The sequence below is a fragment of the Ooceraea biroi genome, chromosome 3, assembly GCF_003672135.1.
Source record: "Ooceraea biroi isolate clonal line C1 chromosome 3, Obir_v5.4, whole genome shotgun sequence".
Taxonomy (NCBI): domain Eukaryota; kingdom Metazoa; phylum Arthropoda; class Insecta; order Hymenoptera; family Formicidae; genus Ooceraea; species Ooceraea biroi.
In genome coordinates this window covers 7,077,518-7,095,233 of record NC_039508.1, presented here as the reverse complement: position 1 = coordinate 7,095,233, position 17,716 = coordinate 7,077,518, and the positions used below count along the sequence as shown (strand labels likewise).

General features: G+C 33.3%; 2 protein-coding genes across 2 annotated transcripts; one reads left to right on the top strand and one right to left on the bottom strand.

Annotated features, from left to right (window-relative positions):
* Positions 1–1,641: 1,641 nt before the first annotated feature.
* On the top strand, positions 1,642–2,264 carry LOC105278074 (cytochrome c oxidase subunit 7C, mitochondrial). Its single transcript, XM_011336894.3, has 3 exons — positions 1,642–1,821; positions 1,914–2,034; positions 2,135–2,264. Exons 1-2 carry the CDS (start codon positions 1,714–1,716, stop codon positions 2,025–2,027), a joined length of 222 nt encoding a protein of 73 aa, XP_011335196.1. The 5' UTR covers positions 1,642–1,713; the 3' UTR covers positions 2,028–2,034; positions 2,135–2,264.
* On the bottom strand, positions 2,168–17,560 carry LOC113561688. Its single transcript, XM_026968489.1, has 11 exons — positions 6,833–17,560; positions 5,443–6,661; positions 5,003–5,347; positions 4,708–4,883; positions 4,248–4,398; positions 3,865–4,038; positions 3,660–3,799; positions 3,381–3,542; positions 3,152–3,307; positions 2,946–3,036; positions 2,168–2,836 (listed from the first exon to the last, which is right to left on the bottom strand). Exons 1-11 carry the CDS (start codon positions 16,343–16,345, stop codon positions 2,775–2,777), a joined length of 12,189 nt encoding a protein of 4,062 aa, XP_026824290.1. The 5' UTR covers positions 16,346–17,560; the 3' UTR covers positions 2,168–2,774.
* Between the last annotated feature and the right edge of the window lie 156 nt (positions 17,561–17,716).

Below are 17,716 nucleotides of genomic sequence, written 5' to 3'. Positions count from 1 at the left end.
ATTAAAGGCATTGTAATTTCACAAAAGCAAAGAACAAAAGGATATATACATATACGTTGAATTGTTTCACGATAACATGATGCCGTTGTTCGATAAATTATTCTGCGATACTACGATAACCATGGGATCAACTAAATTAATTAATTAAATCGAACTTTATTATGCGTTAATTAGCTGTTATTTATTCGAACATTTTCGATGCTCATGTTATGTATACGACACACATTTGTATTTGAAGTGACGATTAATTAGGTTCAGTTTTTATTCGATATTCTCATAAACAGAATGTAGCAAAATAAGCAAAATTGAACTGTCAAAAATGTTTTAGGATTTTACAATAAATTAAGGAACAATATATGTAATTTATATATGTGAACTAGAACAAAATTTATGTATACGCAAGAAACTGCATGCGATTATATAAATGTAACATTAAAAATCAATAAAAAATTGTTTTCTTAAATAAGTATATATGTAAACACATATGTAAAAAATATTATATGTTAATTAATGATGTATTGGTAATGTGATAAATAAAAAAATGTATTAATAGATTAATTATTCATATTGTTTAAGAAAAAAGAAACCTGCCTGTTGCAAATTTATATAAATATTGCTAGATAATAACAAATTGAGATTTTTTGAAATACTTTTTTCGGAAATTGAAAAATCTAAAATACACTATGTATTCTTTCTACAGACAAAAATATCATACTTAACCACTTATATAATGCATTTTATTGTATTCTCTCCTACCCATTATCTTACTTTGCTTTTAAAAAGATTAAAAAGATTAACGATATCTTAATTTTAGGTGGTAAACTTAATTCCTGCCGTTTTTTCGTTTCCAAAATTGATTTGTTTTGAAAGGAAGATGAATGTATGTAAATTGTGAAAATAAAATATTTAATAAAAACCTTGTGCGAATAGTAATACAAAATAGGTATATAGTATTAAATTTATATAATTTGATATTATTAATATTATATAATTCATAAATTTTCGTTGAAATTGGAACAGAAATCAATTAATAAGATATATATATATATATATATATATATTTTTTTTTTATTACATTGCTATAATATGACAAAACATTATTACTTTTAATCGCATTTGTAAATAATTTTTATAACTGTCATTAATTATATATTATCAATTTTTGGACTTATCACATCTCCATGATGTAAAATAAAATATTGCACATGCGCAACACTACATACCACGTGTTTATATCATACACATAACCATAAAAAGAACCAGCAAATACAGAGATAATTTAATACATAAAAATCGTGCGATTTTTGTTGAAATCACTGTTAAACTATTTCCAAACAATATTAATTACATATTACTCACATTATTAATCACAAAAGTTGTTAACTTGTTACTACGCATTAGAAAATTTCATTATTATTATTCCCTATCAAGGTCTTTAGGAATTTTTTAACTTTAAGTTTTCTAAACCTTTTCACATTAAAATTCATTTATATTTCCAGTTTTTAAATTAAATGTTAAACGCTGATTACAATACTTCTTTGTTAAATTGTTTAAAAAAAGTATTATTTAATTGGACAAAATAGTGGCGCGTTTAACATTGATGTGCTTTCTCTAGGTTGGCTAACCTGACCGAGCAGACGACGGGCCGCCATTTTATATCGAGAGAGTTGCGTGAAACGTAGAATACGGTGTCGCGTATTTTTGTCAATAAAAATGGTTAATCCGGCAAGTATGTTCAGTCGCCAAGCGGTGAGGAGATTTACGACGAGCTCGATTCGCAGGAGCGATCATCACGATCCTTACGATGGCATGCCTGGATACGTAAGTGACAGTTCGTTGGATTGCATAACATCTCGATCAAGGTACTCGAGTTCTACCGTCTTATCGTCTAATTGTTATTTTCTTCTTTACAGAACTTCCCATTTAGCACACAAAATAGACACAGACTGCTAGCTCTATTCATGGTCTTCTGCGGAAGTGGATTCTCCATTCCCTTCTTGATGGTCCGTCATCATTTAAAGAAATAAATTTCTAGTACGTTTCTGGCCTGGTAGTCTTTGCAAAACTGTTAGAAATGATTCGAGATTGCACGCAAGATACATGGACACATTGCTAATAATTATATCATTTTTAGATTAATTGTCGCAGATATGTTGTGATGCTATAGTTTAGTGTACCAATGCTGCGAGCATCATTCGACTATGCGATAATCGTTATTAGAAGCTGTATGTGTTTATAATAAAGGTGATTTATTAACATTTCAACACAGCTTTACCAGATTTGAACCTGTAGTTGAAGTGTCATGTCAATTTTGTTGTAAATATGACTTCTGTGCTCGTGACGTGGATCGCACCATATTGTAGCTTTGTGAGATGTAAATTTGAATTTACTAAATCACATTTGAGTTAATTCATAAATAAAATGTGAAAAATGAGAGTAGAATAATATGAGAAACCCGATTCAGAATATTGATGACGTATGTACATGTAGTTCTTTACATATAGGTATCGAGTATATGTAACATTTATTTATAACATATACCCTCTTTAATACAATAGATATTTAACATTAATATAAAATAATTTAATAATAATTCCTATTTAATAGGAATAATTGTGTGTTAAATGTGTTTTGAAAAAGTTTACACATTCTTAAAATTCGAAGTTAAGTCTAAAATATTTATACAAACTTCTCTCTTACATACATCTAAATTACACGTGTAATTGCTCTTTGGCATTCCTCGTAACGTTTTTCCTTACACGCATCGCGATTCATCATGTGTCAAAATCACATTCTGGAAGCCAAGGCACTTTGCGATAAGATTGCTTGGGATAATCTATGTGACAAATTATATGACGATTATAATATAAGAATATATAAAAGGAAGAGATAAAAAAAAGAGATCAAATTTAAATAATATCTTTTATATGCTATAATACACTTACGGATGTTATAGTCTTCATGGGATCGATAAGAATCCGGGCAAGCGATTGGCACATCTTTTATACGATGTGATCCCCACTCATCTTCGTGTACCTAAAACGTAATCCACATATTTTAAGTAATAATATATCATAATTGTATAATCTCTCGCTTGCATAAATTTCATTAAAATAGTAAAATATTTATTATATTCTGCGATTTTACGAACATTCTTTTCATGTCTTTTTCTTTCATTTTGTCTTCGGCCGCGTCTCTTATTAATACAAAACTTTCTCTTCTTTTTCTTAACTCTGTATTCACTGTCCCATTGTTGATCATCATTCTCACTCGCGTCCTTAATTAATGGTTTCTCCTCAATGTGTTTCTGTAAAGGAAAAACTCAATTGTACTTTTTCATTTCATTTTGTTTAAATTGCAACGTTGAGTCACGATTCTACCTCTTGTTGAAACATGCCTTCCTTCGATATGATACTGGCCACTTGCTTCATGCCGAGTTTCTTTTTGATGCAGCAAATTGTGCACAGTAATAGCAAGAATATCGATATCATCACGCTAAGGCTTGCCAAAGTTACCGTGATGGCTGAGAAAGAATTCCAGAGCTGTAAAAGAACAATTTGTTACAAAAAAATTATAAAGTAAATAAAATAAAATAGACTATAAAAGCAGGGCAATATTTGTTCAATCAACAAAGGTGCAACTAATCATCAGATACGTGCCATATTGTAACAGCCCTTCGTCAATGGACTAGTGCACGTACGACAAACTCTGGCACCATGGTTGGGTTGATATGTACCAGGCGGACATATTTTACAATGTGATATTCCATCCTCGCTATAAGTGCCCACGTTACAAGGAACTGGAAATTTATCAGTTTTTATTACATTATCTTGCTGATCCTTACGCAACGTACGAATCACGTACCACAATGCGTACCACGAAGACCGTATCCAGCCGGACAGCCGGAGAACAAGCCGACGTTGCTGGATCCTTCGCCGAACACGTTTGCACCGGTCCTTCCTCTCTTCCAACGTGCGAACGAGAGTCTTTCAGAGTTCGGCACCAATCTCTGCTCATAATGTGGCAATCTGAAAATAACTGTAGTTAAAGAACTCTATAGAAATGCTATCGTGAATCTCAGAAGCCGCAACATTCCTTCCTTAATTATAATCGATAAGATCGCGAATACTGCTCAAATTTTATTTTTAATTTTAGTGCAAATGTAATACAGTTTCTTCCGATGCACTATGATGAAATGGAGGATATGTTGCGACAAAACGAAAGGAGTACGTGGAGCGTCAACTAACTAGTTTTCCTGAAGAAGACTCGCAAATTTCTACTCAGTATCAGTGAGAGCTTGTCCTGGATAGCTTTAAGACAGAAGACATTGCAGTGTTTGGGATCGATCGTCATCAGTTTAACGATATGTGATGGCACTATTAGAACGTTTACCGTAATCTGTGAAGAACATTGTAGATCGTAAGTGAGAAGATAAATACGACTTTTATTCTTATGTAAAAACTAGCTGGCGCTTGTTCCTCGCGCGCTCGGTATATTTGGAAAATATAAAGCATAAAGAACGTATTTTTTTGCGACGCGCACATTTTTAGAAGTTGCAAGACGATTGCACATAGTCTGTTACTCAGGAAGATCTAAGCTATCCACCAGTGAAAGAATTTTTCAAATCGGTTTAGTAGTTTCTGAGATTACCCCGAACAATGGAACAAACTTTACCTTTTTATTATATTAGTATGATAATACACGTACTTGGCTGCGGGAGCAGGATGGCGTTATGATATAAGTATTGCAAATGTCCATTTCGCATAGGAAACTATTTAATTTCAAAGGCAAATACGTCACTATTATATCCAACTCTCTTTCGTCGCAAGATCGTGCGTGGTAACGTTTCTCGCCATGCAGGATGTATCTTGGTAGCGTGACGACTGTATGGAAGAGATTTTTTCTTTAATTTAGCAACTTTAAATATTCGCCGCCTCCACTTGTAGGGGAATAACTCGACAAAAAATACAAATTGTTTAATGAGCATTAATTAATAATGTACCTTGCAAATGAACTTTGTAAGTAGTTTCCACGGGTTCCTCGTTGTCGGGGCCTATGTATGTCATGATGCACGTGTAATTACCTGTATCTTTCGCATTTACATTTTGTAACTCCAAATCGCCATTTTCCGCCACAAAACCTGTAAAACATAATTTTACAAATAATAAAATAATTATCGTATCTATCGAATCTGAAGCATGCAATATTGTACCGAAAAGCGCAATGCCATCCGTTCTTTTCCATGAATAACTTGGTCTACTAATACTTGACAGCCAAGTGATACCGTCGCCGTCTTGATTGCAGGGCAAGTTAAGATTAAGACCGGGTAATGAAATAACATCGTGATCTGGAAAGGAATAAGGAATTTTTCATGATATTATATGCACGTTCCATACAAATCTCTTAGTATCAAATATCTAATGAAATTAGAAGAAGCAGTACCATTGTCAAGTTCCAAATCGTTTTTAAAATCATCTTCCAGTTCCTCCAGCTTGATATATTTTTGACCTCTTAGTGAATCGGTATTGTAATGCGGTTGTGGAAATGTTTTAGCCTCTTCTATGTCGGAGTCCATTGAAATCACTACATTGTCTTGAATCTCTTTGTATCTGCTGCAGTTAAGTGTCTTAATTTCCTCTAAAGAAAAGCTTGTTCTGTCCAATATAGATCTTATGCTATTAATTACGCTTACGATGTCGCAAATGCAATTTAAACAATCGTGAATTTTTTCCTCGTGCAATGCGGATTTATTTTTATGATCGGTAATAATATTGGAATGCATTTTTACGTCATTCTTGTCGGTATTTTTTATTTGTGAATAATGATGCTTTGTAGTTTTCATAATTTTTGCTTCATGATATTTATCTGAATTTTTTTTATTCACGATACAACTGTCCGTACAATTTTTTAAAGAATACGAATCAGTATTCTTTGGTTTCTGCGATTTTCCAAGTTGTCTCTGTTTATCTCTGTCGCTAATATTTATAATATCTTTGTGCTTGCTAATTTGATGTTTCGATTTATTTTTATTAACACCACATAACTTGCGATTTTTAACAATTATTGGATCCTTATTATGCGGAAACTTTGCATTAAATTTCACTTTCTGTTTCCTATTGAAATTCTGCTTATAACGTTTTGATTCACATAAGTTTTGCGAATTATTTTTTAATTTCTTTGCTCTTATGCTGGGCTGTTTCGTACTTAAAGCAGTGAAAAGCAACATATTTTTTCCTGTTATGTTTTTAAGACTAGTATCTTGTCGATTATTAGATTTCTTCATTTGATTATCATGAATATTTCGTTTATGATGTATATAACGCTTTGTTTCTATAGTACCATTTCTTTTATTTTCAAAAACGACGTGGAAACACGTTGTTTTAATAATAGCTGCATTTATAGTTTTGCTCTCAGCAATCGTCGTAAGTGTATCCAATGGTTCCGTAACTTCGAAATCCAATTCCCAAAATCTAGTACCACCCAAGTGATACGTCGTACTCTTTTCTGTAGGCCACATTTGGTCTAACAGTCCCATACTACTCTCTGTCGTTCTTCGATTTATATAGTCTAATAAGTTTTTATTATATGCCAGTGTTGATGGAGTATGTTCCTCATAATTCATGTAATCTACAATATCAAAAATGTTTAAAAGTGATATATGCTAGATATTAATGCTTCGTGCCAATTAAATCAAATTTAAAAAAACATATTTAATATCGCAATGTTCTTGAAAATTGATAAAGAAAATAATGATGAAAGAATAAATGTAAAAAGATTAAAAGAATATATTTGAAAAAATATTTTATTATTGAGATTTCTTCTTACTTTCTACCATATCCTCGACGTAATCATTTTCCTCTTCTATTTCTTTTTCTATTTCATCTGACGAGTCATCGTCCTGCTCTTTTACGTCATCTTTCTCTTCAAATTCATAATAATTTTTTCGAATTTTATCATTTTCTTCAGTGGCATAATTATCATCATGTGATTCAGATATTATCATTATTAATTCATCCTTATCTGGTTTAACAGATATCAGTTCATGAGTCTCTTTATCTTTATTATAGCCAAGATGCAGTACATTCACCGTGTAAGATCTATTGTCGACTTCACCAATATTCTCTTCGCTGGTTGCAGTTTCCTCTTTCTGATTCGAAATACTGGCCTTATCTTCCATTGACCAAGATCGAGTATTTTTCTTCATCGAAAAAGCTTCCCTTTTTTCAACGTTTATTGTGTCATTTCTCCACCAATTGTTTCCTTTTTCCAAACTTAAATTACATCTGAAGAAAACGTTTTTATTTCTGCATTTCCCATTTTCTAACATAGATTTTGTTGTTGGTGAAATAAAATTTTCATAGTAATCGAGGACACGGCGTTCATATAAATTTTTATTATCAAAATTGTTAGTAATGTTTTCTTGTGCATCGGTCGTAGTAGTAATAAGAGTTCTTGAAGAAGGTTCACGCATTTTTTCATAGATTCGCGTAAAACCTTTAAACTGTTGCAGCGGTTTTGTGCTTTGATTACTCATCCATTCATGATGTGATAGCTGCAAATTGCTAATTTTACGCGTAGCTTCTACCATTCTTTGTCTTCTGTTATATCGAAAACGTAACGGAAAATTCAGATTTGATCTCCTAATTTTTCTATTTTGGAAAGCGAAAAGTTTTCTGCTCAATCGACCGACTATGTTCTCCTCATTTTTCTCAGGAAAATATAGCAGGCATACTTTTTTGGTTACAATGTTTCTCCTACTTTTATCTAAGGGAATTGTTATATTTTCCAAAACATTTAAACATATTCTTTTCGTCACAATTTCTACTTCTTTCTCTTGTGTAATTTCTTCAGGAACATGCTTTGCAGTCTTAAACCACGATGTCATTATTTTCGTAGTAGTCTGATATTTTTTCTTCTCGGTTGCCTTTTTAATCTGCGTTGTCGTTAAATGGGATTTTGTAGTAGTCTTTTCCGTCGGCGGTATTGGCGTTGTTAAATTTATGGAAGCAGTCGATTCTTCAATCGATGTTGTCGAAGTGTAAATTTCTTCTTTTTCAAATTCTTTCCTGTATCTTTCAAATTCTGCTATATCTTCCTCCAGTTGTCTCTCTCTTTCTAGCAACAGCTTTTCTCTTTCCTCTAACTTGCGTTCTTTCTTTCGTAATTCTTCCTCCAAACTTTCTATTTCTTTATATTCAATCTCGACGATTGTACTAACAACTAAAGTAGTCAAAGTAGTTGCTGAAGTGGACGAAGATTCACTATAAGCCGTTACGTATATTTCTTCTAAAGTAGTAGGAGTCGTAACTGAAATTATGCCAACTTCATCAAACCTCTTACTGAATGTGGATAAAGTAATGAACTCGTCAGTAGTCAATGTAATTGGGCTTGTAAATATAGGTGAGATAATTGAAGATTTGCTGTAAGTCTTTGGATAACTTATAGTATATATTTCTTCTGTAGTATAAGTTAAAGTCGCCATTGGAGTTACACTGATTTCGTACATACTAAATGTGGTAATAGGTACACTAATAAATTCGTCAATGGCTAAAGAGATTGGGCCAGCAGATATCATCGTAGGCAAAGTAAGTGACGGCTCACTTGAATAGACAACCCCATAACTTGTAGTATACATCTCTTCAATGGTATAAGAGGTAACGGCTTCGACTGACGGTATACTGATATTATATAAATCCACAATAGAGGTAGTGATACGTGGCGTGTGGATTATAGGACTCGTAGTATACATTTTCTCTGTCCTTTCTGTAGTGTATTCCATAGCTGTAGCTTCTGCCGTAGTGTAAAATTCGATTTTCTCTACCTTTTCTATGGTTACAGACATTATTTCTTCTATAGTGTAAAGTGGAGTTATTTCGGTTGATATTGTAATTATTTCATCCAAACTAAAATTCAGCGTGGTAATAAATGTATCAAGAATAGGGGATGTGATTTTAATCTCTAGAGTCGTTGACAGGGATGAACTTTCTGTAGTAATATTTGTCTCTATGAAAGCTGTCGTCAGAGTACTAGTGGTAGCAGTTGTAACATAGCTTGCAGTTGTGCTAGCGATCACAGTAACATTTTCTGTTCTCTCTCTTTCGTACTGCATGATCCTTTTACGTTCTTCCTTTTCTCTGTGCCATTGTCGTTCTTTCTCCCTCAATTTTTCTTCTCTCTCTGCCACTTCTTTCTCATGTTGCTTGAGATCGTCGAGTCGTTGCAGTAACTGCTTCCTCTCTTCTTCTCGCCCAACAGTTTTACTCGTAGTAAGTTCAAATTTGATTTCCGCTTTGGGAGTGATAAGCGGCGTGACATGTGGAACAACCTCTTCTTCCGTAGTCGGCATTGTAATAGTTGTCCAGGCGATAGTTTCAAAACCAGTTTTAATAGCTGTTTCCATTTCTGGAAATTCGGTAGTCGTGGTTGCTATTTTAATAGCTTCTTCTTCCGATAAAGTTGTTCGCATTGGTGAGACGAAGAAAGAAGTTAATTTTTCTATTTCAGTAACTTTAATCAAAAGTCCTTCCATAGTCGTAGTCTTCTCCAACTTGATTTCTGGGACTTCTTTAGGCTTGGTGATGAATTTGGGTAGAGTAATATGCTTTGTGAGTGCTAACGTGAATTTCGTATGTCTGTCTATATATCTAGAAGAAATTGTTGGATATTCAAGCGGCAAAGGTTCCGTCAAAATTTTGAAAACTGTTGAAGAAGGAAGACTATATTCTTCAGTAGAACCAAAAGTTAAGCTTTTCCGAGTCGTTATTGATTCTTCCTTTTCACTCACACTAGACGTCGTAGATTCAGATTCCACTTCGATCATTGTTATATTTTCAACAACAGTCGATGCAGTTGTCTCTAAGAAAACAGTCGAAGTCTCTTTCTCAGTGTATAAATAAGGCGTTTTCAGATTAGTTGTAGCTAAACTTGATTCGGTATAAATTGAAGTAACCTCAGGAGTTGTTGAGTATGTTGTAAACTCTGAAATCTTGGTTTCATACAAAGATGTACCTTTATCAAATAGTGTGGTCTTTTCTTCGGGCAATTTCATATGTTTTTCTGTGCTCAATGTAACAGTACTTGTTTCCTTTGTTTCAATTTTATATTCTTCGTAATCGTACCACATATTCGTTGGTATCTCAGTATCATACTCTTCGTACTCTTCATATTCTTTGTATAACGGCTCTGGTGCTACATAATACTCCGTTTCAACTTCTGGCATTGCTTCAATGGCCGCCGAAGTTGAAATAGCAAGATGGACTGTCGTTTCAGTAAATAGTGTTGTAGAGATCCCTGTGGTAGATATTACCAATAAACTTTTAGTTGTCATAAATTCTTCTATTTCTGATACAGTTTTTGATAATATAGGAGTAATTTCTGATGTCGACACAGGTATTTCTGTTGTTGTTAACACCGGTAAGACGGATTCAGTAAACGAAGTAAGCATAGTAGTTGTTTCTGGAATCGTTATATATTCTGATCTTTCAATTGACGATAACGTGGCAATTGTTGTTGTCAAGCTTGTCTCTATGATTGGAATTTTAGTAGTTATTTCTATAGTTGTTGGAATCTCGGTAGTTATTGCAATTTCAATAGGTATTGAAGTTTTTGCAATGATTGGACTTTCAGTTGTTATTAAAGTTTCGGTAATTGTAGTACTTTCTGCAGTCGTTACATTTTCGATAGATGTTTCAATAGGCTTAGTAATTTTTGTGATTGGAATTTTAGCAGTTGTTACAGTTTTAATAATTTTTGTAGTTTCTGTAATTGTGGAAGGTTTGATAGTTGTTGCAAACTCGATTGATGTTAAAGTTTCCGTAGTAATTGGAATTTCAATAGTTGTTAAAATTTCCGTAATTATTGTACTTTCTGTTATCATTGGAATTTTGGTAACTGTTGCAATCTTGGTCAGCGTTAAAGTCTCTGCAGTAGTTGGAATTTTAGTAGTTGTCAACACCTCAATAATTGTTGTAATTTCTGTAGCGATTGGAATTTCGATAGTTTTTGCAATTTCGGTTGGCGTTAGAGTTTCTGTAATTGGAATTTTAATTGTTGTTAAAGTTTTAGCAATTGTAGTTTCTGTAATTATTGGAAATTTGGCTCTTGTTGTAATTTTGCTCGGCGTTACAATCTCTGTAGTAGTTGGAATTTTAATAGTTTTTAAAGTTTTAGCAACTGTTGCAGTTTCTGTAAACGTTGGAACTTCAGTACTTGTTATCTTCATCTCCATTGGCGTTAGAGTTTCTATAGTAGTAGGAATTGTAGTAATTATTAACGTTTCAGTAATTGTTGGAGTTTCGGTAGTAATCTCGGTTGTTGCGATTTCAGTTGTCATTAAAATTTTTGTAGTTATTGGAATTTTAATAGTTGTTATAGTTTCGGCAATTATTGTAGTTTCTGTAATTGCAGTTACAGCTGGACTTGTAGTAACAATCTGAGTTGTTGCAATCTCAGTCGTTAGAATTTTTGTAGTTGTTGGAATTTTAATAGTTGTTATAATTTTGGCAATTGTTGTAGCTTCTGTCATTGCAGTTTCAGTAGCTGGACTTGTAGTAGGAATCTCAGTTGTTAGAATTTCTGTAGTTGTTGGAATTTTAATAGTTGTTATAGTTTCGGCAATTGTTGTAGTTTCTGTAATTGCAGTTTCAGCTGGACTTGTAGTAACAATCTGAGTTGTTGCAATCTCAGTCGTTAGAATTTCTGTAGTTGTTGGAATTTTAATAGTTGTTATAGTTTCGGCAATTGTCGTAGTTTCTGTAATTGCAGTTTCAGTAGCTGGACTTGTAGTAGGAATCTCAGTTGTTATAATCTCAGTCGTCGTTAGAATTTCTGTAGTTGTTGGAATTTTAATAGTTGTTAAAATTTCGGTAATTGTTGTAGTTTTTAGAATTTCAGGAGTTGTCGCAATCTCAATTGGTGTTAGAGTTTCTGTAGTAATAGGAATCTTTGTAGTTGTTAAAAATTTGATAATTGTTGGCGTCGTTTCTTTTACAATGGTGATTTTCTCTGTAGTAATCCAAGTTGTTGTAATTTTCATTGTTGAAATCTTCGTCGCGGTTGAAATTTTAGTAACTGTTGGCGCTTTGATAATTGTTGTAGTTTCTGGAATTGTTGAAATTTCTGGTAGTTCTTTGGTAGTACTTATTGTAGCTTTAGTGTATACTGGAATTTTACTAGTTATTGGAATTTCCATAGTTGGTGCTTCTGTAATTTGTGCTGTTAGAGTTTCTTCAATCTGCGTTATTGGGCTCTCTTCCTCTAGTTTTGAAGTAGTTATCGGAATTTCTGTAAATATACTAGAAATTGTTGACTCCATACTTGTTGAGATTGTAGGCGAACTTGTAATAGTATAGTTTGTAATAGTAACTTCACTAATAGTAGCGAGAGTTATCGATGTTTCAGTTGTTTGCTTTATTGTAGCAAGTTGCGTAGTTAGTACAGTAATTATCGTAATTCCATAAGTACTTTCTATAATTTCTTTTTCAGTAATCATTTTAGTGATTAATGGCGGTGTCTCTTTGATTGAAGTTTTAACAGCTGCAGGAATCGTAATATTCACAGTAATGTCTGTAATTCCTTCCAAAAATGCAGTTAACAGTATGACAGATTCGGATGTAAGCTTTTCTGTTGGTCGTGCGGTGACAGTCTCAATTATCGTAGTAGGACTTACCATTCTTGATATTGTAACACTTTCTTCAGTAGCTTCATCGATCAGTAGCGTCATTTTATCAATTAGCAGAGTTGTTATTTCTGTCGTATAAAATAGCGGCAGTGTAGTTGGCATTGTTATTGTAAATGCACTTAATGTAACCGGCAATTGTGTTCCAATAATATCGAAAATAGTCGTTGTAATTAATGAACCTGTGGTAAATACGTATTCAATTGTTGTGTACTGTATTAATGCCTCTGTCGATGTTTCAATTTCTACAGCATAATCTGTTTTTTTTTCTGTAATTTCGACACTCCTCGCTGTTTCGCTAATAAATTCTGATATAAAATCCTTGAAAATAGTTGCATTAACTTGCTCGATCTCAGTTATTCTCGTAATTTTCTCCGTAGTATAATCGTACCAAAATGTAACATTTTCATGATCTTCGTATTCGTAATCTTCGTACATCCCCGTATAATTTGTTTCTTCGTAATCCTCACCATATTTGTCATACTCAAAATCAGTTTCCGTTACATACTCGTATAGACCTGATTCGGTAGCTTCCAAAGGTTTTGTTTTTCTTATTGTTGTACTTGGAGCAATGGTCGTTAGTTCCTGAATAAAATACGGCAAGAATGTTGTAATTTGAAGAACTTCTGTTGTTGTAAACATTAATAACAACGGCTCTGTCACATTTTCTGCAGTCCACATAGTATCAGTCAGATGTTCTACACGAGATTCTTTGGTCATGTTCAGCAGTGTAAGTATGTCGCGGTAAGCCGTCGCTTCTTTATAAAATTGTATATAAACGGAAGAAAACGTTATTCCTTTTTCGGTAGTGTACATTTCTGTTGACATTGCTCTTTTTACATTGTGTTGCACTGGCTTCCGTTTATTACTTGATAAAAAATAGCTTCTGCTATCTTCATCCGTGAACATGTTAAAAAACTTTGAAGACACATCATGTGATGAAGAAATTAATTTATTTCTTTGAAAATTTTGTGCGCGTTTATTTAAAAAGTCATTTTTGTTTGACATATTGTATCCGATGAGATGTGATAATATTATAATAGGTGTCGTCGAATATGCCTTTTTTAATCTGAATTTAATAAAGCGTCGGATTGGTTTAACTTGCTTTCCGTAACTTTTTGTCAATGATTTTAAGTTTCTGTTAAATCTCGAATGAGACGATTTATACTTCTCGGCGTTATCTGACTTAAACAATTTTCTCTTACCCAACTTTATATTTTTGAAAGAGCTTCTACGATCATTTTGTATTTTTAATTTATTATCAGAGCTCGCGTATTTACGCAACGGTGCCGTTACTTTATTTAGAAAGCGAACATAGTCTTTAGTTTCTCTTTTAAATTTTATATTATGAGATGTTCGATCCACTATATTTCTATCTTTTGATATTGAGTTCCGTCTTTTGCTTTTCCAAAATTGCTTGTCAAAACTTCCTGCAGAAAGATCAGACTTATAATAATCTAAATTGCTAGTAGGATTGGTAATATTTGTTTTCTTCTTTTTATTTTCTCGCTCTACTCTTGCTGATGTGACGTTTTTTTTATCGCATAATTTGTTTTGCACATCACTGATGCTCTGATTAAATAATTTAACAGCGTTTAACAATTTTTGTAATTCTGCAGACAATGGTTTAATCGCCATGAGTAAAGTACGTGGGTTTTCTGTATTGGATTGCTCTTTCTTTAATGTCCATTCATCTGTATCAGGAAGAAATGATGTAGATATTGTATCTTCAGTTTTAAGAAATGAATCGATTTTGGTAGCGTAATCATTAAACAATATTTTATCCATAAATCTATTGTAATGATTAACATTGTTACTTGATTTCTTATCACTATATTCGCTTAAAATTGAAGTTCTTGGTGCTTGATTATCTTGAACTAAATTATCATAATTATTTAAAATATTTTTAGCATTACTGAAATTAATAACATCCAAAAAAGAAGTATTGTCTTCTTTTGGAGATGCGTCCAAAGTAGATCCATATCGCGTCGACATTTTATCCACGAAATCTGTTCTATCTTTATTTTCATTTCCTATGAGAAGTTTAGATTCATCTTCTGTACTTTGTGTTAGATCGAATACCCCTTCGTGCACATTTGTTGAGTACATTTTAACGTTTTCCGAAGTAACTAGTGTATCTAAATCATCGAATATGCCAAAAGTATTTCGGAAATCAATAGTCGTCACTTCCACACCAAGTTCTTTATATGTCAGAAAGTTTTCGCAACTTTTGCTATTTGATTCAAACGAATTTATTTCGTCCAATTTTATCGCAGGCGAAATATTCGGCGGATAATTCGCGTTTTCCTCAGAATACAAAGGTATATCGTAATTAGGAACCTTGAGGAAGGAGGACGACGTCGGTAGAAACGTAGAGTTATAAGACTCAATCCTATCGTCTGACTTAACCGCGCTATCCATGGAATAAGTCTCATAATCCGGAATACGAGGAGTAATTTGCTCGATTGATATTTCAGTAATAGTATCGATTGAATTAGAATGAGCCGGAGAAGTAATACCGGGATAGAATAAATTAGGATAAAATGACGCTGGACTTTCCATAGGATTTCGGTTCTCCTCGGAAACACGAGAATCAGGATAGGAATATAAATAATTCCCATTATTATCGAACAAATGGTGATTGTATAAATTTTTCTGAAGATATACTCTGCCCACGTCCTCCACATCATGATGCATGTGCGCTTTAAACGAGACTATAGCCGAAGTAGCATTATTCTTATTTCCCACTGGTAATTTATATACTTGCTTCGGAATTATTTTATCTGCGTCTGTTCGAATAGTATCTTCTACATTCTTCAAAACATACAAGTCCTTAGAAATCGGTATTAACATAAATTTTCTCTCGGAACTCATTAGATGATTTTTAGGCGATTCTTTTTTTATGTTAGGCGAACCTGGAGAATTTTGCTGATAGTCGCTGTATTGCCACTGAGATCTTTGAAATCGATTGAAATTCGGCGAATCTATGCCAACGTATAATCCAGGATATATAGGAAATAGTACTTTATTATTTAAATTCTTAAAGGCACGGGTTTTTGCGTCGGGATCAGTTATAAATTTCGGATTGGAGATTTTGGGAAGTATCAAATTTTTATCAGAAACAGTTATACCAAATGTCTCTTGCGAATTTTGATAGAAGGGCATTCTTGCTTCGTTCCAAGAACGATCGGAGTATAAATTCTCTAATTGTAATGGTTTCTCAAACGTGAACAATGATGGATTAACCATTTCTATTTGTGTAGTCATCGGGCTGATCAAAGAGTTTAAATTAATTGTAGCAACCGTCGATTCCGGAACTTGCCAGATGGGAAATCCTTGTAATCGCGCCGCATCTAATAAATCATTGCCCTCATCAGCATCTTCATCGTTCTCATAGTTCTCATTTGGAAGTGCAACTTCGCTACCCGGATCCTTCGCACGTTTCTCCTTTCTCCGCGGACTTTGCCTGACTCGCGCTACGTTGTTATTTAAAATATTTCTATTGTGTAAAAGATCGTCGATTCGATTCATTAAAAATGATTGCCTGCTACGCCCGTGTGCCTTTTGAGTTATCTCTTGGTCGATCGGTGCATCGAACATTTTATCAAGCGTAGTTTTGCTACTAGTTCTTTGTCCGAAGATACGTTTCACGTTGTTTCCTACAGACATTTGAGGAGAAACTTGTGCAATAATGTTACAAAAAAATGATTACCTATTGCACAGCTATTTATCTGATTTTTAACACTTATTCTTTATACGTGTTTAACATAATGAGAAATCTTTCGAAAAATTACAAAAATAAGAGATCTATTGTGTCAAATAAATTGTTTTTTATTCAAACGATTACCTGGCATCGCGGCGGTATTCTCGCAATCCGCAACTCTTGCCACGTAAGCTGCGATGTAAAACGCGATAAAAAGAATAGTTCGCATAGCGTCATATCAGAGGCATCCTTAGAGGTATTGTCGGCGCTGTTTTGCATAAATCTCCCATGGAGCATTACACAATACGTCACAGGGATACTGTCATTGTAAAAGCAGATCTTGCATTACACCGGTACGAAGTTTGCATAACTCGCACGGGAATTGACGGCAGGAGCGACGTCGATAGTTGACAAACGCGAGCAGGCGACTTTACACGATGTGCATTAACTCTTTGAAGCATAGTGGTATGAAAAATGTCCCACTTTTTTTTAGTGTTTGAACGTGCATGGCGAGACCATTATTCATGCCACCTTTAAATCGTGAAATTATTAGAAGCACAGAAATTTACATTCCGCGTGAGTCCCACCTATAATTCAATATAATATATATTTCGTATAAGTGAAATTTATTTTTTTTTTTCATTATTTTGTGTGTGTATTCCAAATAATTAAAATAAAACTACTTTGTCACATTTTATAAAAATAAAACATTTCTGTGCAACAAGGAATTTGTTTGTTGTAAAATCCTGTACTTCAAAGAATTAATAAGTATATATTTTGTATACTATTCCTCTGTGTATACTTTTAGCATCATCTTTTATTTATTTCATAATTACTGCTATAAAACATATCATGAAAATTGCAAAAGCCTGTAATTATATATTGCAATTAGTCCCAGATTTAAATATTAAGAGTTCATAAAGAATTGCATAATTAACGGTGCTTATTACCTTACTTTATTATCTAATAAATATAACATTTTAATAACGTAACAATAAGTGTGACGATAAAAAAAAAGTTTTTTAGTCGCGGATTGTCGAAAAAAAATACGATTGACTTTGGTACTTTATTTTAGCATTATATCGCTAATTGTATAAATTGTCATGATGTCAGAATATTTATTAATACCTAATCTTCTTTCTTCGTAACGAACTTTATTTTATATCAATTCTTTGCATATTAGCAAGTGTAACGTCCATACCAGTCCCAGAAAAGAAAAAGGAGATACCGCAAAGTAGCGGAAACTGATGACAAAAGAATATTACGTGCGGCGATTCCAGCGCCTGGTTTCTCTGCAGCCATTGACTTCACAAGAGATGGCGTTAGTTGGTGATAAC